Here is a 26,233-nt window from a genome sequence, read left to right as displayed (position 1 = left end):
TTTAAACAGTTCAGCAATGTATCCAACCTATTTGTCTCTGTTTTAAAATCCAAACTCTGAAACTCATATGCCATGACTATTATCACATTTCCTTTGCCAGGCCTTTTCCCTCCTTCCCCTTTTGAGGAATCAACTTTCTATAACAGCAGAATCCTGATCTCTTTCACAGTTTCCAGCCCCTAACCATCTCTTCATCATCGTGAATGACCAACCTCCCTGTACCTCCACATTCAATGAGACAATCTGCAAGATGTCCACATCTTCTCTGTACAGAGACCAAATCAGCCTCCATCACGATACTATCTGCGCCCCCCCCCCGACCCATCTCTCACCTGGTTAACCTTAGTTCTCACTCCCTCGATGCTGCACTGGACTGTCAGCGTTGAATTAACCCTTGAGTGGGACTTGAACCTGGAACCTTCAAGATATGAGAGCTATCAACCAGCAACTGCCGATGAGCTTTGCAGAGAGAAGGTTGATGATACCATTAGGGATTTTAGACAAGGGGATGAAAATGTTAAATGTGAGAAGATGAGAGTAGGAGAGGCCAACAAACACCATAGTCTTTCTGTGTGCATTGCTGGCCAGGCCAGTATTTAGTGCCCATCCCTGGTTGGCCAGGAGGGAGCAGCGGTGAGCTGCCTTCATGAACAAGTTGTGTCAGAGAACTTTGGATGACGTTCAAGTTTGTGGCTGAGGGTGAGTAATCTAATCTAAAATCTATTGGAGACTCCATTTGAAATGCACCTTTTGGGCTATTTGGGTGCATGAAAACCCACTTCTGTGCAATCGACCCTTACCTGTATACGTGCACTGGTGTGGACTGGCATTGTCATAACAAAAAGGAACAATTCTCACCCAAAGTCAAATGATGAAGAAACCTATCCGTTTTGTAAAATTGACATTTTCTTTTGCAGATTGCTAGAAAGTACGATTTGCTGATAATTGAAGATGATCCTTACTATTTTCTGCAGTTTGAAAAGGTAAAAGAACTTGCATATGTAAGGCACCTTTCCTGATCTCCAAACATCCCAAATGGTTTATAGTCAATGAAGTTCTTTTGAATTGTAATTACTGTTGTTATGCAGGTAGCTCTGCACCAATGTGTACAGAGAAAGCTCTTACAAACAGCAACATTGCTTTCAGTTAAGAGCTAACTATTAGACAGAACAATTTCCACTGGTCATTTTCAGAAGAGCACCAGAGATCTCTTAGATCGACCTGAGGGGAACCCCAGTTTAAAATGCCAACCAAAAGGAGGCGTCTCCAGTGTGACGCTCCGTCTTGAGAATCTAAGGAGCTGTCTTTATTTTATCTTCTGGTCCCTGGGCAGGAGCTTGAAGCTTCTGACTACAGGATGAGAATACTACCCCTGAAAATATGCTAATTGTGAATAATGTTCCTGAAATGATAGGGCTTAGTAAACGTCCGCTGCAAATTTCTTGTTTCTCTGCCGACCAGTAAACACCAAACTACACTATTCCCATTTCTCCATAGCCTACTCTGCCCTGGCATTTTAAGTACGCATCCAGATATTTCGTAAACGTTGCAAGTGTACCTGCCCCCACCACCCTCTCAGGCAGCACCTTCCATATTTCTCCCACCCTCTGGATGAAAGACATATTTTCTTTCTCAGACCTCCTGTAGACCACGTCCTCCTCACCTTAAACCCATGTCCTCTGGTCTTAGACATGTCTGCCATGGGAAAAAGAATCTCACAATCCATTCTGTCTATTCCTCTCATCACTTTGTAAACCCCAATCAGATCACCCCCTGCTCTGCTCCACAGAAAACAAGCCCAGCCAATCCATCACTGAGACTTTCCATCCCAGCACAGTGACTCAGTGGTTAGATTAGATTAGACTAGATTCCCTACAGTGTGGAAACAGGCCCTTCGGCCCAACGAGTTCACACTGACCCGTCGAAGCACAACCCGCCCAGATCCGTTCCCCTACATTTACCCCTTCGCCTAACATTACGGGCAATTTAGCATGGCCAGTTCACCTGACCTGCACATTTTTGGATTGTGGGAGGAAACCAGAGCACCCGGAGGAAATCCACGCAGACACGGGGAAAATGTGCAAACTCCAGGGTCCCAGGTGTGATTCCAGCCTCGGGCAACTGTCTGTGTGGAGTTTGCACATTCTCCCCGTGTCTGCGTGGGTTTTCCTCCGCGTGCTGGTTTAAGATGTGTAAGTTATGTGAATTGGCCATGCTAAATTGCTCGTGCTGTTAGGTGCATTAGTCAGAGGGAAATGGGTCTGGGTGGATTAGTCTTTGAAGGGTCAGTGTGGACTGCTTGGGCCGAATGCCTGTTTCCACACTGTAGGGAATCTAATGGGAAAGGTTACATCCCAGTGAATGTCCTCTGAACCCTCTCCAGTGCAGTCATGTCCTTCCAATAGTGTGGTGACCAGAACTGCACCCATCTGTGGTCTAACTAATGCTTTATAAATGTTTAAGACAATACTTCCCTACTCCTATATTCAACGCCCTGGCAAATGAAGGCAAGTATCCTAATGCCTTCTTCACCACCCTATCTACCAGTGCTGACACTTTCAGGCATGTGTGGACTTGTACACCAAGATCCCTTTCTGCCTCAGTTCTCCCTAGGGACTTACCATTCATTTTGTATACCCCCCTTATCGACCTCCCAAAATGCATCACCCCACACTTATCACATTTAAATACCATCTGCCATTGCTCTGCCCAATTAACCAGCTGATCAATACCAGACTGCAGCCTGAGACCATTCTCCTCACTATCAACAACACCATCAATTTTCAAGTTATCTGCAAATGTACTAATTATACCTTCTATATTCACATCCATGTTGTTAATTTATATAACAAACAGCAAAGGTCCCTCTTAAATTTACAGTCAAAATTGTGTCATTGGTAGAGATGATATGCCTTTAGAGTATTGGCGCCAGATCAATAATCCAGAAGATGAAATAACTATCTAGAGAGTATGTTGTAAATTCAACCATGGTGGTTTGAAAGTTTGGAAATCCATAATTAAAAGTCTGGAAAATTCACACCAAAATTGATTCACTGATTACGTCAGCAATGCAGGCTTGCCTTCCTGACCAAGCCTGCTCCCTGTGTGACTCCCTACCCATGCCAACATTAGTTGAGTCATTACTGCCATTTTAAGATGGGCACTCAATCCAGAGTAGTGAAGAACAGACACTAAATGCCTGAAATTTTGAGGGCATTGGGCGAATAAATATATTTTTTTAAGAAAATCGATCAAATAAATCTCCCTTTTGTGGTCTTTGCCACTCTACATTCAAAACAACTTCACTCAGTCGCTTGGCGGAGCTAAATTAACCGCTTGGTGAGTGAACATCCCATCAGTTGGCATTCAAGTAAATTTCATAAAACTTCTTTCAAGGAATGTGGGTGTTACTGTCCCCTAATTGACCTCGAAGCGAGTATCCTGCTGGGCTATTTCAGAGGACAGTTAAGAATGAATCGCATTGCCATGGGTCTGGAGTCACATGTAGGCCATACCAGGTAGAGATGACAGATTTCCTTCCCTCAAGGACATGAGTGAACCAAGTGATTTTTTTTGAAACTAAATAACACTTGATGATCTTTGCCACAGTCACCATACTTCAGGCCTATTGAAGTGGTGGGATTTGAACCCGTGTCCCAGAAGCACTGGCCTGTCCTTCAATCTAACAGGATTACCACTGCACCACAATCTTCCCCTGGTGCCATGTCTTCTTTAGGGCGGTACGGTGGCTCAGTGGTTAGCACTGCTGCCTCACAGTGCCAAGGACCTGGGTTCGATCCCAGCCTCAGGTGACTGTGTGGAGTTTGCACATTCTCCCCATGTCTGCGTGGGTTTCCTCCAGGTGTTCTGGTTCCCTCCCACATTTCAAAGATGTGCAGGTTAGCTGGATTGGTCATGGGACATTGTCCATAGTGTTCGGTGCATTAGTCGGGGGTAAATATAGGAGAATGGGTGTGGGTGGGTTACTCTTCGGAGGGTTGGTGTGGACTTGTTGGGCCAAATGGCCTGTTCCCACACTAGGGAATCCAATCTTACATGCAGTTAGCAGTTGCATGTTAATAACTGGAAAATTCATGAATAACTTCGGTAAACTGTTGCTGTGGGAACTCATTGCAATTGTGAAACAAACTGAACTCAGTTAAACGTTTAGACAAGGTATTGCTATGGCAACAAAAGCATCAACTCATTCATGTAAAGTTGGAATGGGGATGTCAGCCTAGATTTCTATCCTCACATCTCTGAACTTTGAACTGACAACCATGTGACTGATGGGAGGGATAGTGCTGACAGGCCATATTAGATCCTTCGCTGACCACGACTCTCTTGTGTTGATTTACAGCCTTGGGCTCCATCATTCCTTTCCTTAGATGTGGACGGTCGTGTCATAAGGACAGATTCCTTCTCCAAGATCTTGTCTTCAGGGTAAGGGTGTTTCCTTGGATTTGCTGTTATGGAAGGTACATTGTCATGCTGTTACTTGCTTCGGAATAATTTTTGAATCCCTTCATTGTGGAAGCAGGCCATTCAGCCCTTTGAGTCCACACCATCTCTCCAAAGACCACCCCGCCCAATCCACACCTTATCCCAGTAACTCTTGCATTTCCCATGGTTAATCCACCTAACCTTGACACTTCTGCGCAATTTGATATGGCCAATCCACCCTAACCTGGGAGGAAACCAGAGCACCTCCACACAGACACGGGAGGATGTGCAAATTCCACACAACAGTCACCCAAGGCTGGAATGGATCCCAGACTCCTGGCATTGTGAGGCAGCAGTGCTAACCACTGATGCACCATGCCACCTATGTCAACGAGTGATGCCAGGTGAAGGCCAAGCAGCTTGTAACAGTGCCTGTGTGTGCCCAGGCCTTAGAAACTGCAGTCTGCAACTAGTCAGATTTGATTATGGATTATGTCTCATTTGAATCGATGGATTGGATGCAGATATCTCTGAGGGTTGTAGGAGCTTACAGAGACTCCTATGGAGTGATTCAGAAACAAGGATTAAGTTCAACCCAAGGCATTCCCAGATGGGCAGGCAATTTTGGTCAACATAACAAAGGCTCCTTTTGATGTTACCCAAGTTTCAACATCTAATCTTTGTTGAAGTATTCATTTTAGTATTGGATTCCTAACACTGGGCACCGTACTGAACCATCGCAGGTGTTGGCAGCAAGGCAGAATGACCCCTCGTGACCCTTCCCAAGACAATCCTGATCAGGTCAGAAATGGGAAGGTAGTGAGGACCCACCCACTCCCACCCATCCCCTGCCTGGTTGAACTGCACCCCCCCTCCAACCCCCCCCCCAACAAATGCACTACTGGATAGAGGAGGGAGGGGAGCATTAAACTCCCCTCCTACTGAAGTTTTAAACATTTCCAAGAGCAGTAGCTTCTATTGGAACAGTCTTAGAATGCAGCATCAAATCGATTCAACATGAAAACACCGACTGGCAAAGTTTGGAGTTAAAGAATTTGTCTAGCGTAATTTTGGCAAGGAATGTGGGGTACAATTTGATGGACATCATATTGGAGGAAGCATTGACGCTGTGTTCACTAACCACCTTCATTGAACAAATGGAACCTCTTGCTTTTACATTTTACTGAAAAAGGAAACTTTACTTTTTAAACAAACAAGAGCAGTAAGAATTTGTGACGTCTGTTCTTGTGTTTTAATAGGCTGAGAGTGGGCTTCCTAACTGGTCCCAAACCACTCATAGACCGGGTGGTTTTACATATTCAGGTTTCCACGATGCATACGAGCACCTTCACACAGGTACGTGCATTCTCCACTAATATCAAAGTTAAAAATCACACAGCACCAGGTTATAGTCCAACAGGTTTATTTGGAAGTATGAATGGAAGCTAGTGCTTTCAAATAAACCTGTTGGACTATAACCTGGTGCTGTGTGATTTTTAACTTTATCCACCCCAGTTCAACACCGGCACCTCCACATCATCACTAATATCAAGTATAACAAGATAAGTGTTTGAAATCATTGTTAGCTGGAAGGAAACACAACAAGCATCTATTTTCTGTCAGCACTTCAAACAAGTTATTTTTCTCATCACGTGGCTTGGATTCAGACTCTGCACTACCTACCTGGGTGCATTCTGTGAGTATTTTCACCAGACTATTAATCCGGAGACCCAAGTAATGTTCTAGGGACCTGGGTTCAAACTTGGCAATGCCTAAAGATGAAATTATAAATCAGTACAAATCTGTACTTAACAGTCTAATGATGACCATGTATTGATTTTAAGGAACAACCCATCTGTTTCATTGATATCCTTTAGGGAAGGAAACTGTCATTCTTACCAGATCGGGCCTACCTGTGACTCCAGACCCACAGCAGTGTGGTTGACTCTCAACTGCCTTCTGGGCAATAAATAATGGTCCAGCCAGTGACACCCACTTCCTGTGAATGAATACATTTTTTTAAAATGAAAGACTTTAGCTAGTTTTTCTTCAAAGGGAATGATAACCTGATAAAATTTGAGGATAGGAAGATTTCTTTGGAGCTATCTTAGTGATTTTGTTGTAGACTCAGCTGGAAGGGGCATTTGAATGAACGACGGTGTGTGTTTCTCACACATTGTTTCACAATTTGGAGGTGCCGGTGTTGGACTGGTGTGTACAAAGATAAAAATCAGGCAGAAGTGGGTACTGCAGATGCTGGAGATTTGAGTCTAGATTAGAGTGGTGCTGGAAAACCACAGCAGGTCAGGCAGCATCCGAGGAGCAGGAAAACCGACATTTTGGGCAAAAGCTTTTCATCAGGAATGAGGGGCTTTTGTCCCTCAAGATTAAAAATCACACAACACTCATTGTTTTACCTCATTGTCTCCCCTCAGTCAATGGCTGCCCTTGTGAATGGAGAGCTGTCTCAGTGTTGGGACCCCTGCTGTTTGTTTAGCACATTAACAATTTGGAATTGAACAGTGTGGGCACAGTTGGGAGATTTGCAGGCTACACAAAAAGTTGCCAGTCCACGGATGCTAGGTAAAAACAATGACTGCAGATGCTGGAAACCAGATTTTGGATTAGTGGTGCTGGAAAAGCACAGCAGTTCAGGCAGCATCTGAGGAGCAGCAAAATTGATGTTTCGGGCAAAAGCCCTTCATCAGGAATACAGGCAGAGAGCCTGAAGCGTGGAGAGATAAGCTAGAGGAGGGTGGGGGTGGGGAGAAAGTAGCATGGAGTGGGGGAGGGGATGAAGGTGATAGGTCAGGGAGGAAGGTGGAGTGGATAGGTGGAATAGAAGATAGGCAGGTAGGACAAGTCATGGGGACAGTGCTGAGCTGGAAGTTTGGAATTGGGGTGAGGTGGGGGAAGAAGAAATGAGGAAACTGTTGAAGTCCACATTGATGCCCTGTGGGGTTGAATTGTTCCAAGACGGAAGATGAGGCGTTCTTCCTCCAGGCATCTGGTGGTGAGGAAGCGGCGGTGAAGGAGGCCCAGGACCTCCATGTCCTCGGCAGAGTGTCCACAGATGCTGTCTGACCCACTGTGATTTCCAGCATTTGTTGTTTTCAGTACAGATTCCAGCATCTACAGTAATTTGTTCCTACTATGTTGAAAGTGCAAGGGTAAAAGTGATCGATTACTTTAATAACAATCTGCCTGATTAGAGTAGATTAGAGTTGTCAAAGACAGATAGCTTAACTAAATAATCAATTGACACCAGTGATTGAAGTGGGGACTATCAATCCACTATGAATACATAATCCCTATTCACAGACCATCACCTCAACCCAGGTCATTTATTCATTTAGTGCATTGTTCAAAGTGTTTAACTCTTCTCATGAACATATTGTTTTTATTGAAAATGTTTTGTGCAAATCTCCTAAATCTGTACATTCCAAAGGGTAAAATGACCCAAGTTTATAAAACAGGATGTTGTTACATTCTCATCTTATACCATCGCTATAAAAACGATTGAATTATTTATAGTGACAGTGGGGAACCCAGTAAAACCACACTTGTCTCTTCCAATCTCTTGTGCCATTTCACACATTGCTTGGATTGAGTTCCTGTTTTTGGCATACTCTATCAGAACTCAAAGCAATTATGCGCAGTATCACCTGGACTGAATAGTGTCAAGAGGAACACATTTTTCTGGTCAACAACCTGTTATCAGTGAGGATTACATCTACTGTTGCTAAAAGAATGTGTTGGCTATGTTGTTGCTAAAATGTACTAAGCAGAGGGAATTCCTGTGAATACGTTTACAAAAGACATTTCTAGCTGTTCTATCAATAAATCAATCCAGTCTCCAGTTCAAGACCATTTGTCAGTGTAAATGTCTCACTGTGCCTGCCTGCTTTGCCTTCTCGCTTGATACTTATCTGGCTACCCTGACAAACATAGACAATAGGAGCAGGAGTAGGCCATTCAGCCCTTCGAGCTTGCTACACCATCCAGTATGATCATGGTTGATCAGCTAACTCAGTCTCCTGTTCCCACTTTCTCCCCTCCCCTTTGATCCCTTTAGTCCTAGAACTTTATCAAACCAAATTGGATGTCCTAACGTAATGAGAGTCCTGATGTTTTGTTTTAAATAAGAGCATAAGAACTAGGAGCAGGAGTAGGCCATCTGGTCCATCGAGCCTGCTCCCCCATTCAATAAGATCATGGCTGATCTTTTCCTAGACTCAGCTCTACTTACCCACCCTCTCACCGTAACCCTTAATTCCTTTACTGTTCGAAAATATATCGATCTTTACCTTAAAAACGAGGTAGGCTCAACTGGGCAGGGAATTCCGCAGATTCACAACCTGATGGGTGAAGAAGTTCCTCCTCAACTCAGTCCGAAGACTGCTGCGCCTTATTTTGAGGCTGTGCCCCCTAGTTCTAGTTTCACCCTCCAGTGGAAATAACCTCCCTGCTTCTCTCTTATCTATTCCCTTCATAATTTTATACGTGTCTATAAGGTCCCCCCTCATTCTTCTAAATTCCAATGAGTGTAGTTCCAGTCTACTCAATCTCTCCTCATAAGCAACCTTCTCAACTCTGGAATCGATCGAGTGAACCTCCTCTGCACCCCTTCCAGTGCAGTACGTCTTTTCTCATGTAAGGAGACCAAAACTGTACACAGTACTGCAGGTGTGGCCTCACCAGCCCCCTATACAGCTGCAGCATGAATTCTCATTACAGGATGTGGGTGCCACTGGCTGGGCCAGCATTTATTGCTCGTCCCTAGTTGCCATGGAGAAGCTAATAGTGAGCTGCCTTCTTGCACTGCTGCAATTTGTGTTATGTAAGCACACCTACAATGCTGTTAGGGAGAGAGTTTCAGGATTTTGACAGAGCAACACTAAAGGAATGTTTGCAAGTTAGGATGGAACATAATTCAGAGGGGAACTTGCATGTATTTGCTGCCCTTTCGCTTCTAGACGTTAGATGTTGTAGGCTTGGAAGGTGCCAGTGAAGGAGCTGTTGTCATGTATCTTGTAGATAGTCCACATTGCTTCTACTGTCAGTGGTGGAGAGACTGAATGGTGATGGTGGTTGATGGGGTGGCAGTCAAAAGGGTTACTATGTCCTGGATGGTGTTGAGTTTCTTGACTGTTGTTGGAAATGTTGTCATCAGACAAGTGGAGAGTTTTCCATCACGTTCCTGACTTGTGCCTTTTAGACGGTGGAGTGGCTGTTGGGAGTCTGAAGGTGAATTACTCGCCGCAGTATTACTGGTCTATGACCTACTCTTCTAGCCACAATATTTTTATGGCTAGTCCAATTCAGTTTCTAGTCAATGGTAATGTCAGGAATAGTGGGCAATTTAACGTTGACCATGCCATTGAATATCAAGGTTCTAGATTAGAGTGGTGCTGGAAAAGCACAGCAGGTCAGGCAACATCCGACGATTAAGAAAATCGATGCTTCGGGCAAAAGCCCTTCATCAGGAATAGACTTTTGCCCAAAACATCGATTTTCCTGCTCCTCGGATGCTGCCTGACCTGCTGTGCTTTCCCAGCACCACTCTAATCTAGACTCGGGTTTCCAGCATCTGCAGTCCTTGTTTTTACCTTATTGAATGTTAAGGGGTGATCGTTAGGATCTCTCTCTTATTGGAGATCATTTTTACTTGACCTGTGTGATATGAATTTGAATTATCACTTGTCAGCCCAAGTCTGGATATTGCTGGTCTTGCTGCATATTGATACAAAATCCCAGCATCTGTTTACCTCTGGGCTTTACTATTTGAGTGTTTTACTAATTGGCCTCCCAACTACCACCCTCTCTCAACCTGAGCTCACCCAAAGCTCAATGCCTCTTTCCTCACTAAAACCTGTTATAACTGATATAGATTTGCTCTTTTAAATAGATAATTTTACCCATCTTAAGCTAACCCTGCATACCCTCATTCCCTCTAGCATTGTAACATCTTCTGTTGACTTCCCTCCACCTCTGTAACATCCTATCTAGCCCGGCAACATCCCATGATCTCTGTGTACCCCCAATTCTGGATACATGCACCTTCCTGATTTGTGAGTTTTGAGAAGATTTGTAGGTCAGGTTGACATTCTGGATGTAGGCTTGCTCGCTGAGCTGGAGGGTTCATTTCCAGACATTTCATCACCATACTAGGTAACGTCTTCAGTGATCCTCCGGATCCGGAGGCTCACTGAAGATGTTACCAGGTATGGTGACGAAACATCTGAAAATGAACCTTCCAGCTCAGCGAGCAAACCTACATCCAGAACCTTCCTGATTTTCCTTCACTCCTCTGTTACCAGCCAGCCTTCAGCTGGAAGGTCTAGAATTCCCTCCCTAAGCTTTGCCACCTCTCTCTTTTTTAAATCACTCCTTAAAACCTAGATTAGTGACCGAACCTTCTTTCACACACCTTTAAAATCTTATGATGCAGTTTAGGCTCATGTTCCCATAATTCATTTCTCTTTTGGTAGACAACTTACGAAATGAAAGATGTGATATAAAAGCAGCTTATTTTCTCTTCCCCTTTGGCAGAGATCTGATTCCCTCAGCCATTCCCTATCCCTCATCAACGTCATCCTCTTGCATAATAAATTATCAGATTATTATCACATTCCTGTTGTTGAATTGTTTTGTGAGTTTGCTGTGTATAAATTGGTTGCCAAGTTTCTTATGTTACAAGTCATGACTCCTCTGGGGTATGTCATTCACTGTGAAAGTATTCAATAGGCTAAATTACCTACTCCTGGCCTTAGTTCATATGTTCTTGTGTATTCTTAAGGACATGAAAGGTGTGATTATAAACCCAAATAGTTTTATTTAGCTCTGTGCCAAGTTTAAGGGCCTTTGACGGATATTCCCTAAGGTCAGATCAATTGCAGGTGGGTGGCACGGTGGCACAGTGGTTAGCACTGCTGTCTCACAGCGCCTGAGACCCGGGTTCAGTTCCCGACTCAGGCAACTGACTGTGTGGAGTTTGCACGTTCTCCCTGTGTCTGCGTGGGTTTCCTCCAGGTGCTCTGGTTTCCTCCCACAGTCCAAAGATGTGCGGGTCAGGTGAATTGGCCATGCTAAATTGCCCGTAGTGTTAGGTAAGGGGTAAACGTAGGGGTATGGGTTGGTTGCGCTTCGGTGAGTCGGTGTGGACTTGTTGGGCCGAAGGGCCTGTTTCCACACTGTAAGTAATCTAATCTAAAAAAAAATCCTTTATCCCAACATCCAAAAACTGAAAAGCTCTGAAATATGAAGATTTTTTTTGTGAAGTTTTTTTCTCATTTGTTTTTTCTCAACTGTTTGATGGGCAAACAGTTAACCCAAGTCGACACCCACTTGATGCATGTCACTCAGATGTGATTTGAGGGGCCAAGCACTTTTTTACTTAGAAGTCTGCTCCTCCAGTAAGATTTTTACAAAGTTTCATCATTAAGCTGTCACTCATTCTGAAAACCGAAAAACTCCAAATTCCAAGAAACAGCTGGTCCTGAGCATTTCAGATAAAGGATCGTCTCCCTGTATAGGCTTATTGGATGGCGATGGGGTTGATTGGTGCGGGTGTCCCAGAGATGTCCGCTCTGTGGCCCAACAGTTCAACTCCCCCTTCCACTCTGCCGAGGACATGCAGGTCCTGGGCCTCCTCCACCGCCACTCCCTCACCACCCGACAGCTGGAGGAAGAATGCCTCGTCTTTTGCCTCAGAACACTTCAACCCCAGGGCATCAATGTGGATTTCCCCAGTTTCCTCATTTCCCCTTTTCCCACACCTCACCCCAGCTCCAACCTTCCAGCTCAGCACCACCCTCATGATCTGTCCTACCTGCCTATCTTTCTTTCCTCCTATTCACTCCAACCTCCTCTCTGACCTATCACCTCCATCCCCACCCTCATTCACCTATTGTATTCTATGCTACTTTTTCCCCACCCCCTCTCATTTATCTCTCCACTCTGCAGGCACTCTGTCTCTATTCCTGATGAAGGGCTTTTGCTTGAAATGTCAATTTTCCTGCTCCTTGAATGCTGCCTGAACTGCTGTGCTTTTCCAGCACCACTCTAATCTAGAGCTGAAAATGTGTAGCTGGAAAAGCGCAGCAGGTCAGGCAGCATCCAAGGAGCAGGAGATTCGACGTTTCAGGCATAAGCCTTCTTCAGGAATGGCTCATGCCCGAAATGTCGAATCTCCTGCTCCTTGGATGCTGCCTGACCTGCTGCGCTTTTCCAGCAGCACATTTTCAGTTCTGATCTCCAGCATCTGCAGTCCTCACTTTCTCCACTCTAATCTAGACTCTGGTTTCCAGCATCTGTGGTCCTTATTTTTACCGATGGGAAATGTAAGGTTACAGGGGTATTGGTGGGTCTGGTGGGATGCTCTTCAGAGGATTGGTGTGGGCTCAGTGGGCCTGCTTCCATACGATAGGGATTCTATGAAGACAAACCTAGGTTACTGGACCTTACCATTTGGCTCATCTCTCCCTTCTCAGTTTGTTTCATGAATTACTATATATTGCATAGCCCAGGCTTTCACCCTGAGGTTTGTTTGACCTTTGTTATTTGTTATATACGTAAATGATCTGGATGTGAATGTACAAGGCATGATTAGTAAGTTTGCGGATGATACAAAATTAGGAGGTAATGTTGATAGTGAGGAAGCTTATCAAAAATTAGGAGATTTTGATCAAATGGGTAAGTGGACTGAGGATTAGCAAATGTCATTCATTACAGATAAGTGAGGGGGGGGGGTCATTTTGGAAAGTCAAACCAAGGTAGAACTTGGACAATACAAGTACATAGTTCTTTGAAAGCAGTGTCACAGGTAGACAATGGGATGAAGAAGGCATTTCATCGGTCAAGACATTGAGTTGGGGCGTTATGTTGCAGTTATATAAATCATTGGTGAAGCCGCACTTGGAGTATTGTATACAGTTTTGGTCACCTTGGCATCATGGTAGCCCACAAACCTACCAACACACTTAAACAGCGACTAATGAACCTAAAGGATCCATTAAATACCACCAGCAAAACTAACATCATTTGCAAGATACCATTCCCAAAGCTGTAAAAAAAAACACTACATTAGACAAACTAGCAGGAAACTTGCCACCATGAACACCAACTGGCCACCAAAAGACACGACCCACTCTCACTGGTTTCCATACATGCAGACAAAGAAGGACACCACTTGGACTGGGACATCACACACGTCCTAGGACAGGCGAAACAAAAACACGCACGAGAATTCTTAGAGGCATGGCATTCTAACCAGAACTCCATCAATAAACACATCGATTTAGACCCTGTCTACCTTCCCTTGAAAAAAAGAACTGGAAATGACATCACCCACCTTAAGAAATCAAGACCTATAAATAGAGAGGCGGGACATACCACCAGCGCTTCACCGGAGACTCTCACTGATGATGTTACCCAGTCATGGTGATGAAACATCTGAAAACAAATCTTCAAGCTCAGCGAGCTGACTTACAGACATCATCAGCCTGAGCTACAAATCTTCTCAAACATTGCTAATAGGAAAGACATGATTAAACTGGAAAGAGTGCAAAGAAGATTTACGAGGATGTTGCCAGGCTCGTAACTCAGGGAGACGTTAGCCAGGATAGGAATTTATTCCTTGGAAAATGAAGGGTGACCTTATTGAGGTCTATAAAACCATGAGAGGGAGAGATTGGATGAATACATATAGCCTTTTTCCAGGAATAGTGAATTGAAAATTACAGGGCATAGGTTTAAGGTATGAGGGGGAGAGATTTAAGAAGGACCTGAGGGGCAACTTCTTCATGCAGAGAGTGGTGTGTATAAGGAACAGGTTGCCAGAGAAAGTGGTTGAGTAGAAAGTGAGGACTGCAGATGCTGGGGATCGAGAGTTGAGAGTGTGGTGCTGGATAAGCACAGCAGGTCAGGCAGCATCCGAGGAGCAGGAAAGTCGACATTTCAAGCTGGGAGCCTCGGGGGTGGAGAGATAAATGGGAGGGGTGTGGTACTGGGAGTAAGGTAGCTGAGAGTGTGATAGGTGGATGGAGGTAGGGTTGAAGGTGATAGGTCGGAGAGGAGGGTGGAGTAGATAGGTAGAAGGGAAGATTGTCAGCTTCCTCAGTTTCCCTCCCCCCACCTTACCCCAATTCCAACCTTTCAGCTCAGCCCTGTCCTCATGACCTGTCCCACCTGTCAATCTTCCTTCGCACTTCAATCACTGGTGTCAATTGATTATTTAGTTAAGCTAGCTGTCTTTGATGACTCTAATCTACTCTAATCAGGCAGATTGTTATTAAAGTAATCAATCACTTTTACCCTTGCACTTTCAACATAGTAGGAACAAATTACTGTAGATGCTAGAATCTGTACTGAAAACAACAAATGCTGGAAATCAGTGGGTCAGACAGCATCTGTGGACACTCTGCCGAGGACATGGAGGTCCTGGGCCTCCTTCACCGCCGCTTCCTCAGCACCAGATGCCTGGAGGAAGAACGCCTCATCTTCCGCCTCAGAACACTTCAACCCCAGGGCATCAATGTGGACTTCAACAGTTTCCTCATTTCCCCTTCCCCCACCTCATTCCAGTTCCAAACTTCCAGCTCAGCACTGTCCTCATGACCTGTCCTACCTGCCTATGTTCTTTTCCACCTATCCACTCCACCCTCTCCACCCTGACCTATCACCTTCATCCCCTCCCCCACTCACCCATTGTACTCTATGCTACTTTCTCCCCACCCCCATCCTCCTCTAGCTTATCTCTCCAGGCTTCAGGCTCTCTGCCTTTATTCCTGATGAAGGGTATTTTGCCCGAAACGTTGATTTTGCTGCTCCTCGGATGCTGCCTGAACTGCTGTGCTCTTCCAGCACCACCAATCCAGAATCTGGTTTCCAGCATCTGCACTCATTGTTTTTACCTAGCATCCGTGGACTGGCAAATTTTTGTGTAGCCTGCAAATCTCCCAACTGTGCCCACGCTGTTCAATTCCAAATTGTTAATGTGCTAAACAAAAAGCAGGGGTCCCAACACTGAGACAGCTCTCCATTCACAAGGGCAGCCATTGACTGAGGGGAGACAGTGAGGTAAAACAATGAGTGTTGTGTGATTTTTAACCTTGAGGGACAAAAGCCCCTCATTCCTGATGAAAGGCTTTTGCCCGAAATGTCGATTTTCCTGCTCCTCGGATGCTGCCTGACCTGCTGTGGTTTTCCAGCACCACTCTAATCTAGACTCTGATCTCCAGCATCTGCAGTACCCACTTTCGCTGAGGAAAGCGGTTGAGGCAGGTAAAATAACAACATTTAAAAAACATTTGAATAGATACATGGATGGGAAGGGTTTCGAGGGATATAGACCAAATGCGGGCAATTGGAATGACCTGAATGGGCGCCATGGATAGCATGGACCAGTTTGCGTTGAAGGGCCAAATGCTGTGTTAATCTAGGTTACTATTTCATGCTGTTTTTATGCAGACTGACTAAATGCAAGGCTCTTTGAACTGTAGGACACATGGGGTAAAATGACAGAATTATGTCACACCTCTTTGTTGAATTTGTGATATAATTAGGAGCTAAGCGTTTAAGTCATTTATCAGCAAGAACGTCAACATGGCTCTGTGACTAGGCATCTCCTGGAAAAGTTGAATCAGCTAAATAAGTACATTTGGAATCTTTCCAGTGTCTGTAGGTGAAGGTCAAATACTTAATCAGCTTTCTAGAAAGAAGCAGGCATCAAGGCTAAAGAATCAAATCAGCTCTCCCAACTAACACTAACATTTCCCACTAGAATTACAACAATTTGTACATTTATGTAGCAACTTTAATATAATAAGATGTCCCAAGGCACTTCACAGAACAATATCTGGTGCCAATGAGATTCTAAGACAGAGGACTGAAAGATTGGCTGGAAAAGTAGGTCTTAAGGTGGGCTTAAAACGGCAAAGGTGGGACAGAGAGAGTTGAAGAGTTTGGAGCCTCTTTAAGTAGGACCACCATTGTTGGACTGAGCATAATCAAATGGTTCCTCTTAAGAGACCACTGCCTGCAAGTTCCCTTTCTTTGTCACTTTTCCTTCACTGTCACTGGGTCAAACTCCTAGAACTCTCTTCCTAACATTATTATGGGTGACCCTACGTCAAATGAACTGTAGAATGAAGCCCACTCGGACTTTCTCCAAGGCAACTAGTGAAAGTTAAATCAGCCAGCAATGCCAATATCATGTGAACCAATAAAAATAATCCACGTTCTTTCTTTTTGAAGAAGGTGAAAATCTTAAGCTCTTCAATTTTCTCTGGTTATTTCAATACTGTGAACCTAATCTTAACTTGACCCGTTACTATTATTGAATTCTTTCCCTAATGGCATTTTGGAGGTAGCTACACCAAATGGACTGCAACGGTTCAAGAAGTTAAATCACACAACACCCGGTTATAGTCCAACAGGTTTATTTGGAAGCACTAGCTCTCAGAGCGCTACTCCTTCGTCAGGTAGCTGTAAGAAGGCAGCTCACCACTACCTTCCCAAGGGCAGATGAGGATGGGAAATAAACACTAGCCCAGCAGCGACCACCTATGGCCAGTGAGTTAATATAAATGGTAGGAGTTAGTGGTGTGCAAAGGTCTCAATGGGTTGTGCAACTGTAGAAGATTGAAGAGATGAGAAGACATGGAGGGATTTGAAAACCAACATGATATAGTTACAATCCAAGAATTGATTAGCCAAGAGCAAGTATAGGTCAGTGAACACTGGGAATAGGTGAAAGGGAATCTGTTAGGTTGTGTGTAGCAGAGTACCTCTGGGGGAGCTGGCAGGTAGGAAGGGTAATGGAGCAGTGGTGATGGCTCAGTACTGAAATCCAAAGATTACAAGTTCAAATCCCACCAACAGCTAGTGGAATTTAAGGGGAGATGATGACCTAATGGTGTTATCACTGGACTATTAATCTGTAGGGGCCAGGCAATGTCCTGGAAATCTGGGTTCAAATCCAGGCATGGCAGATGGTGGAATTTGAATTCAATAAAAATATGCAATTAAGAGTCTAATGATGACCACGAAATTATTGTGATAAATCTCCATTGGGTTCACTAGTGTATTTTAGGGAAGTAATCTGCTGTCCTTACTTGGTCTGGCCTACATATGACTCCAGTCTTGCAGCAAAGTGGTCAAATGTCAAGATGGGAAATGAATGTTGGCCAAGCCAGTGACATACTCATCCTGTGAATGAATAATAGAAAAAATATTCAGTTAACAAAATCTGAGATGTAAACACTCCATGATGGTGACTACGAAGTTATCATTAATTGTTTTTATTATTTAATACAATCTGGTTTGCAATTGTCTTTCGGGAAGAAAGCTGCCATCCTTACCCGGTCCCGCCAATATGTGTCTCCAGACCCACAGCCTATGTTGTTGACTTTTGAATGCCCTGTGCAACGACCCCGAGCAAGCCACTCAGTTTTAGGGCAACTTGAACCAGGCAATAAATGCAGCCTAGTCAGTGACACTCCTGACCCTTGAAAGAATGAAGAACAACAATACCTAGTTTTCGGAGGGTAACCTATGAGACATCACCTCATACATTGGAATAGTCTAGTCAGAGGTAACAAGGGTGTGACCGAGGGATTCTGGGAGAAGCTTGGGAATGAGTGATGTTGGGACTTGGAATTTGATGGTGCAGAAGTGTATTCAGTTGCCCATCCCCAGGTCCAGATATAATAATAAGGTTACATTGCTTTCATTTAAGTCATGTTTTGCTCTAGTATCATCCCACACAATTTTTTTGCTTAAAGCCAACATGTTTGTGCTCCTACTCTTGGCCTCCTGCCCCAGTAGGATTGTTCGTCCTCACCAGCCTGAGACCACTTTCTTCAGACAACTCTCCATTGGTTATATTTTATCAGGGAATGTTGAAGGGGCAGCTTTGACTTTCTAACCAAAGTTTGCCAGAAGTGGATTGGCTTGTAAAAGTTTGATTTTGATTTGAATTGATTCATTGCAGTCACATGTACGTAAGAAAAGTTGTGGTTTGTGAGCAGTAAAGGCAGATAATAGCATACAAGGACATACAGATCATAACGTGGTCAAACAGAGAGAGGAATTCAAGGTTACAGCTGCACAGGAGATGCACAAAGCAGGATCAACATTGTTTGAAGTTGGAGGATCCATTCATCTGTCGAATAACGGCAGGGAAGAAACTGTTCTTGAACCTATTGGTGTTCAAGGTCTATCTGAAGAGGATGGAAGAGGTTATAACTGGGGTGGGAAGGATCTTTGGTGATGTTGGTGGCCTTTCTGCAGCAATGAGAAATGTAAATCGAGTCCATGGATGGGAGGTTGGCTTCCGTAATGGTCTGGGCTATGCAGAGCTGAAAATGTGTTGCTGGTTAAAGCACAGCAGGTCAGGCAGCATCCAAGGAACAGGAAATTCGACGTTTCGGGCCAGAGCCCTTCATCAGGAAGAGCCCGAAACGTCGAATTTCCTGTTCCTTGGATGCTGCCTAACCTGCTGTGCTTTAACCAGCAACACATTTTCAGCTCTGATCTCCAGCATCTGCAGACCTCACTTTTTACTCTGGGTTATGCACACCACCTTCTGTAGTTTCTTCCAGCCCTGGGCAGTGCAGTTACTGTACCAGGCCGTTATGCACCTGGATGGAATGCTTTCAAAAGTGCATCTGTAAAAGTTGGTGAGGGTCCTCAAACCCTAAGAATAAAGAAAGAATTCAAGGATTGTGTTCAACTTCAGATGTTGCTTTTTGTTTGAATTTAACAAAGTGTGTACAGTGAATGTCTCTTCCATTTCTAGCTCATGGTTGCACAGCTACTGAAACAGTGGGGACAAGACGGCTTCTTGAAACATGTCGACAGGTAAAAATTACAGCATAACATTTTTCCCCTTCTCTCTGTCACTCTCTAAGTCAGGGATATGGAGCAGTGAATTATCCTGAAGCTTTATCACAGAGTGTTATGTTGCATTAGGAAGCCATTTGGCCCATCATATGGGCCACCAACTCTTTAGACAAGCATCATTATATGCTGCCAATCTCCTACCTTTTCCCCAAACCCTGATACATTATTTTCTATCCAACTAAGCACCCAGAGCCACTCTGGATGTCTCAATTTAACCTGTCTCCACCACCTTTCCAGGCACTGCGTTCCTCCGCTATTTTTGCACATCACTTTCAAGCTATGCTTTCTCTTTCTTCCTTTTACAAGCAGGTACAATTTCTCCTCACCAACTCAATCCAGCCCCGCTCGTGATTTGGAAAACCTCTATCGAATCTCCTCTTGGGCTTCTTCCCTCCAGGGAGAACAGTCCCGACTTCTTCAGTCTATCCTCACCACTGGCGTTTCTCATTCCTGAAACAATTCCCATAAATTGTTTCTGCACTCTCTCCAGCATGTTCACATCCTTCCTATAATATGACACCTATTACTCTACACAATATTCCAGTGGGGGCCTAATAAATATCTTACATAAGTTCAACATTACCTCCCTGCTGTTGTATACCGCTATTAAAAATTATATTTGATTGAACTTTCTTCCAGATTATAAAGCAAAAATTGCTTGTTTTGGAGCAGGTAAAGATTTTAAGAGTGAAATTGTCTGAGATTTCCAAAATCATGAATAGTTTTGATAACAGTAAACAAAGAGAAAGCCTGTTACAGATGGTTTTGTAATCAGAGCATGATACAGGCTAAAGCCAACCCATAGAAATGTGATGGTGTCATGCTAATGCCACTGCACTAGTAATCTAGAACCTCAGGTTAATGTTCCCATGAGATAGGTTTGTATCCCATCAAATGGAGAGGTGATGGCATAGTGATATTATTGCAAGACTGTTACTCCAGAGACCCAGGTAATGTTTCCTGGGTCCGAATCCTGCTATGGACAGATGGTGGAATTTGCATCCAATAAGAATCTGGAAATCCAGTCTCATAATGACCATGAATAGGTTGTCGGGGGAAAAAACATTTTTGTTCGGTATTGCCCTTTAAGGAGGGAAATCTTACCATCCTTACCTGGCCTGACCGACAGGTGACTGCAAGCCAACAGCAATGTGGCTGATTCTTTACTACCCTCAGGATATTTTGGCATGAGATGCACATGTTGGCCTCATGTGAAAGCCATAGAAAATTGGGGAGATACTAAATGAATATTTTGCATCAGTATTTACTGTGGAAAAGCATGTGGAAGATATAGACTGTAGAGAAATAGATGGTGACATCTTGCAAAATGTCCAGATTACAGAGGAGGAAGTCCTGAAACGATTAAAGGTGGATAAATCCCTAGGACCTGATCAGGTGTACCCGAGAACTCTGTGGCAAGCTACAGAAGTGATTGCTGGGCCTCTTACTGAGATATTTGTATCATCGATAGTCACAGGTGAGATGCCGGAAGACTGGAGGTTGGCAAACGTGGTGCCACTGTTTAAGAAGGGCGGTAAAGACAAGTCAGGGAACTATAGACCGGTGAGCCTGACCTCAGTGGTGGGCAAATTGTTGGAGGGAATCCTGAGGGACAGGATGAACATGTATTTGGAACGGCAAGGACTGATTAGGGATAGTCAACATGGCTTTGTGCGTGGGAAATCATGTCTCACAAACTTGATTGAGTTTCTTGAAGAAGTATCAAAGAAAATTGATGAGGGCAGAGCAGTAGATGCGATCTATATGGACTTCAGTAAGGTGTTCAACAAGGTTCCCCATGGGAGACTGATTAGCAAGGTCAGATCTCGTGGAATAAAGGGAGAACTAGCCATTTGGATATAGAACTGGCTCAAAGATAGAAGACAGAGGGTGGTGGTGGAGGGTTGTTTTTCAGACTGGAGGCCTGTGACCAGTGGAGTGCCACAAGGATCGGTGCTGGGTCCTCTCCATTTTTGACATTTACATAAATGATTTGGATGTGAGCATAAGAGTTACAGATAGTAAGTTTGCAGATTACACCAAAATTGAAGGTGTAGTGAACAGCAAAGAGGGTTACCTCAGATTACAACAGGATCAGGATCTGGATCAGATGGGCTAATGGGCTGAGAAGTGGCAGATGGAGTTTAATTCAGATAAATGCGAGGTGCTGCATTTTGGGAAAGCAAATCTTAGCAGGGCTTGTACACTTAATGGCAACATCCTCGAGAGTGTTGCTGAACAAAGAGACCTTGGAGTGCAGGTTCATAGCTCCTTGAAAATGGAGGCGCAGGTAGTTAGAATAGTGAAGAAAGTGTTTGGTATGCTTTCCTTTATAGGTCAGAGTATTGAGTACAGGAGTTGGGACGTCATATTGCGACTGTACAGGACATTGGTTAGGCACTGTTGGAATATTGCATACAATTCTGGTCTCCTTCCTATCGGAAAAATGTTGTGAAACTTGAAAGGGTTCAGAAAAGATTTACAAGGATGTTGCCAGGGTTGAAGTGTTTGAGCTATAAGGAGAGGCTGAACAGGCTGGGGCTGTTTTCCCTGCAGCGTCGGAGGCTGAGGGGTGACCTTATAGAGGTTTACAAAATTGAGGGGTATGGATAGGATAAATAGACAAAGTCTTTTCCCTGGGATCGGGGAGTCCAGAACTAGAGAGTATAGGTTTAGGGCGAGAGGGGAAAGATATAAAAGAGACCTAAGGGGCAACTTTTTCACGCAGAGGGTGGTACGTGTATGGAATGAGCTGCCAGAGGATGTGGTGGAGGCTGGTACAATTTCAACATTTAAGAGGCATTTGGATGGGTATATGAATAGGAAGGGTTTGGAGGGATATGGGCCGGGTGCTGGCTGGTGGGACTAGATTGGGTTGGGATATCTGGTCAGCATGGACAGGTTGGACTGAAGGGTCTGTTTCCATGCTGTACACCTTTATGACTCTAAAAGTCAGAAGAGCTGAATGAAGTATTCTGTGGTTGAGAAGCCACTACTTTAATGGAAATGGAGATAGTCTTCATTGGAAATGATTATTAAAACAAGATATCCCAAATATGGCTTGACAAGTATGCTGCAGCAACATAGAACATAGAACATAGAAGGATACAGCGCAGTACAGGCCCTTCGGCCCTCGATGTTGCGCCGACCGAATCCTACCTAACCTATACTAGCCCAATAACTTCCAAATGCCTATCCAATGCCCGCTTAAATGACCATAAAGAAGGAGAGTTCACCACTGATACGGGCAGGGCATTCCATGAACTCACAACCCGCTGTGTGAAGAATCTACCCCTTACATCTGTCCTATACCTACCACCCCTTAATTTAAAGCTATGTCCCCTAGTAACACCTGACTCCATTAGCGGTAAAAGGTTCTTAGTATCTACCCTATCTAAACCCCTAATCATCTTATACACTTCTATCAGATCTCCCCTAAACCTTCTCTTCTCCAATGAGAACAGCCCCAAGTGCCTCAGCCTTTCCTCATAAGATTTTCCTACCATTCCAGGCAACATCCTGGTAAACCTCCTCTGCACTCGTTCTAAAGCTTCCACATCCTTCCTATAGTATGGCGACCAAAACTGCACACAATACTCCAGATGAGGCCGCACCAGAGTCTTATACAACTGCAACATGACCTCAGGACTCCGGAACTCAATTCCTCTGCCAATAAAGCCCAGTACACCATATGCCTTCCTCACAGCACTATTTACCTGGGTGGCAACTTTCAGAGATCTGTGTACATGGACACCAAGATCCCTCTGCTCATCCACACTACCAAGTAGCCTACCATTAGCCCAGTAATCCATCATCTTGTTATTCCTACCAAAGTGAACGACTTCGCACTTAGCTACATTGAATTCCATTTGCCACATTTCCGCCCAGCTCTGCAACTTATCTATATCCCGCTGTAACCTACCACTTCCTTCCTCACTATCCACAACTCCACCGACTTTTGTGTCATCCGCAAACTTGCTTACCCAGCTTTCAAGTCCTTCCTCTCGATCATTTATAAAGATAACAAAAAGCAATGGTCCCAAAACAGATCCTTGTGGTACACCGCTAGTAACTGCGCTCCAAGATGAACATAATCCATCAACTACTACCCTCTGTCTCCTTCCAGCCAGCCAATTCCTAATCCAAACCTCTAATGTATCCTCAATGCCATACCTCCGAAGTTTTAGCATTAGCCTACCATGGGGAACCTTATCGAACGCCTTACTAAAATCCATATACACAACATCTACTGCTTTACCCTCATCCACTTCCTTGGTCACCTTCTCAAAGAACTCAATAAGGTTTGTGAGGCACGACCTGCCCTTCACAAAACCATGCTGGCTATCCCTGATCACATTATTCCTACCCAGATGTTCATAAATCTTATCCCTTACCATTCTCTCTAAGACTTTGCCCACCACTGAAGTCAGACTCACTGGCCTATAGTTACTAGGGCTATCCCTACTCCCTTTCTTGAACAATGGGACCACATTCGCTATCCTCCAGTCCTCTGGTACTATTCCCGTTGACAACGACGACATAAAAATCCAGGCCAATGGCTCTGCTATCTCCTCCCTAGCTTCCCATAGGATCCTGGGGTAAATGCCATCAGGCCCAGGAGACTTATCTATATTCATCCTTTCCAATATTCCCAAAACCTCTTCCCTGCATATTTTCAGGGCATCCATTCTAATTATTTGTGATTCCATATTCACATCAGCAACAGTGTCCTGTTCCTGAGTGAATACTGATGAAAAGTACTGATTTAATGTCTCTCCAATCTCCTCCGCCTCCACACACAACTTCCCACTACTATCCTTGACTGGACCGATACCTACCCTAGTCATCCTTTTATTCTTGACATACCTATAGAAAGCCTTTGGGTTTTCCCTAATCCTACCAGCTAAAGACTTTTCATGTCCCCTTCTCGCTTCTCTTAGCTCCCTCTTTAGCTCCTTCCTGGCTACCTTATAACTCTCAATCGCCCCTACTGAACCTTCACGCCTCATCTTTACATATGCCGCCTTCTTCCCTTTCACAAGGGACTCCAATTCCTTACTAAACCACGGCTGCCTCACAAGGCCCTTTACACCATGCCTGACTGGTACATACCTATCGAGGACACGCAGTAGCTGCTCCTTGAACACTCCCCACATCTCATTAGTGTTCTTCTCTTGAAGCCTGTTTTTCCAATCCACACATCCTAAGTCATGCCTCACTGCATCATAATTTCCCTGCCCCCAGCTATAGCTCTTGCCCTGCGGCGCACGATTATCCCTCTCCATCACTAAAGTAAAAGTCACCGAGTTGTGGTCACTGTCCCCGAAGTGCTCACAACAAGGGAAAATTAAAATAAAGTGGGATGAGGAAATAACATTTCTGCACAGTGAGTGGTTGGGGTGTGGCGTGCACTGACTGGAAATGTGGTGGAGGTGCATTCAATTGAGGCATTAGGGAGGGACATTGAATACTTGCCTCTTTTCAAATAATGTGCAAGGATCATGGGGCAAAGGCAGGAGAATGGAACTGAGTCAGAATGCTTGCTCGAGAGCTAGGATGGAGGTGATGGGCTAAACAGCCAGCGTTTTTATGATTCTGTGAACCTGCCAAACCCACTTCATCAGAATTTTCCAAACTCGAGAATTCTTCCATCTAGAAGCTGAAGAGTAGTAGATGTATGGAAACTCCCTTCTTTACAGCACTGTGGGTACATCTATGCTACATGGACAGAATCAGACAGGACAGCAACAGACCCTTCGGTCCTTTTTGTCCATGCTGACCAGAATTCCCAAATCAGACTAGTCCCATTTGCCTGCATTTGGCTCATCACTAACTATTTCCTGTTCATGTTCAAGAAGGCAGCTCACCACCACTTTCTCATCGGAATCTAGGGGCAGGCAATGATTGCTGACTGAGCTCAGATTCCATGAAAGAATACATTTTTAAAAGCCGCCTCTCATAAGATCCCCTCTGAGCTATTCACCGTCCAGCCTTGAACTGTATCACTCACTGAGGCTGGGTCAAATCCTGGAACTGTAGGGTGTCTGAACACCCTCATTACTGAAGAACCTCACCATCCCATGTTGCTAGTGCGGCAAAAGCCCAACGCAAAACTACTCACCGACAGTGAGCTGTTGCTATGGTAAGGACCATGGAATCTGGTTGGTGAGGTCTGAGGTAAGGCTCCTTCAGCAGCGAATAATCTTGCTTTAAAGAAGGGAACTTGCTTTTGCACCCTTCTCCTGAACAAAGAGATTGGTTAAGGGAAAGATTCTGTGTTGGGACTTATTATTGGGAGGGTGTTTGACAAAGTGCCGCTCAGGAGGTTGCTGAACAAGATAAGGGCCCATGATGTCAAAGGCAAGGTACCAGCATGGATAGAAGCCTGGCTATCTGACAGAAAGCAGAGAGTGGGGATAAAAGGGTCCTTCTCAGGATGTCAGCCAGTGACAAGTGGTGTTTCGCAACGCTCGGTGTTGGGACCACAACTTTTCACTTTATACATTAACGATCAAGATGAAGGAACTGAGGGCATTCTGATTAAGTTTGCAGATGATACAAAGATAGGTAGAGGGACAGGTAGCATTGAGGAGGCAGGGAGGCTGCAGAAGGATTTGGACAGGTTAGGAGAGTGGGCAAAGAAGTGACAGATGGAGTACCATGTGGGAAATTGTGAAGTCATGCACTTTGATAGGAGGAATAGTGGTGTGGACTATTTTCTAAATTCAGAAGTCTGAAATGCAAAGAGACTTGGACATCCTAATCCAGGATTCTCTCAAGGTAAACTCACTCTAGGAAAGTAAATGCAATGACGGCATTTATTTTGAGAGGGCTTAAATACAAAAACAGGGGATGTATTTCTGAGGCTCTATAAGGCTCTGGTCAG

The 26,233-nt window shown here is 44.4% G+C and overlaps 1 protein-coding gene across 5 annotated transcripts in view; it reads left to right on the top strand.

The window, feature by feature from the left end:
- The window catches only part of aadat (aminoadipate aminotransferase), a 102,966-nt gene that overhangs the window by 61,601 nt on the left and 15,132 nt on the right, over positions 1–26,233 (top strand). For all 5 annotated transcript variants that reach the window (XM_060835013.1, XM_060834985.1, XM_060835021.1 and 2 more), the window contains 4 exons: positions 918–983; positions 4,361–4,443; positions 5,703–5,799; positions 19,244–19,305. In XM_060835013.1, the coding sequence (XP_060690996.1) occupies positions 918–983; positions 4,361–4,443; positions 5,703–5,799; positions 19,244–19,305 (308 nt within the window). The remainder of the gene's footprint in view (positions 1–917; positions 984–4,360; positions 4,444–5,702; positions 5,800–19,243; positions 19,306–26,233) is intronic.

The sequence above is a fragment of the Hemiscyllium ocellatum genome, chromosome 2 (genome assembly GCF_020745735.1).
Source record: "Hemiscyllium ocellatum isolate sHemOce1 chromosome 2, sHemOce1.pat.X.cur, whole genome shotgun sequence".
Taxonomy (NCBI): Eukaryota; Metazoa; Chordata; class Chondrichthyes; order Orectolobiformes; family Hemiscylliidae; genus Hemiscyllium; species Hemiscyllium ocellatum.
This window is presented reverse-complemented; position numbering and strand designations above follow the sequence as displayed.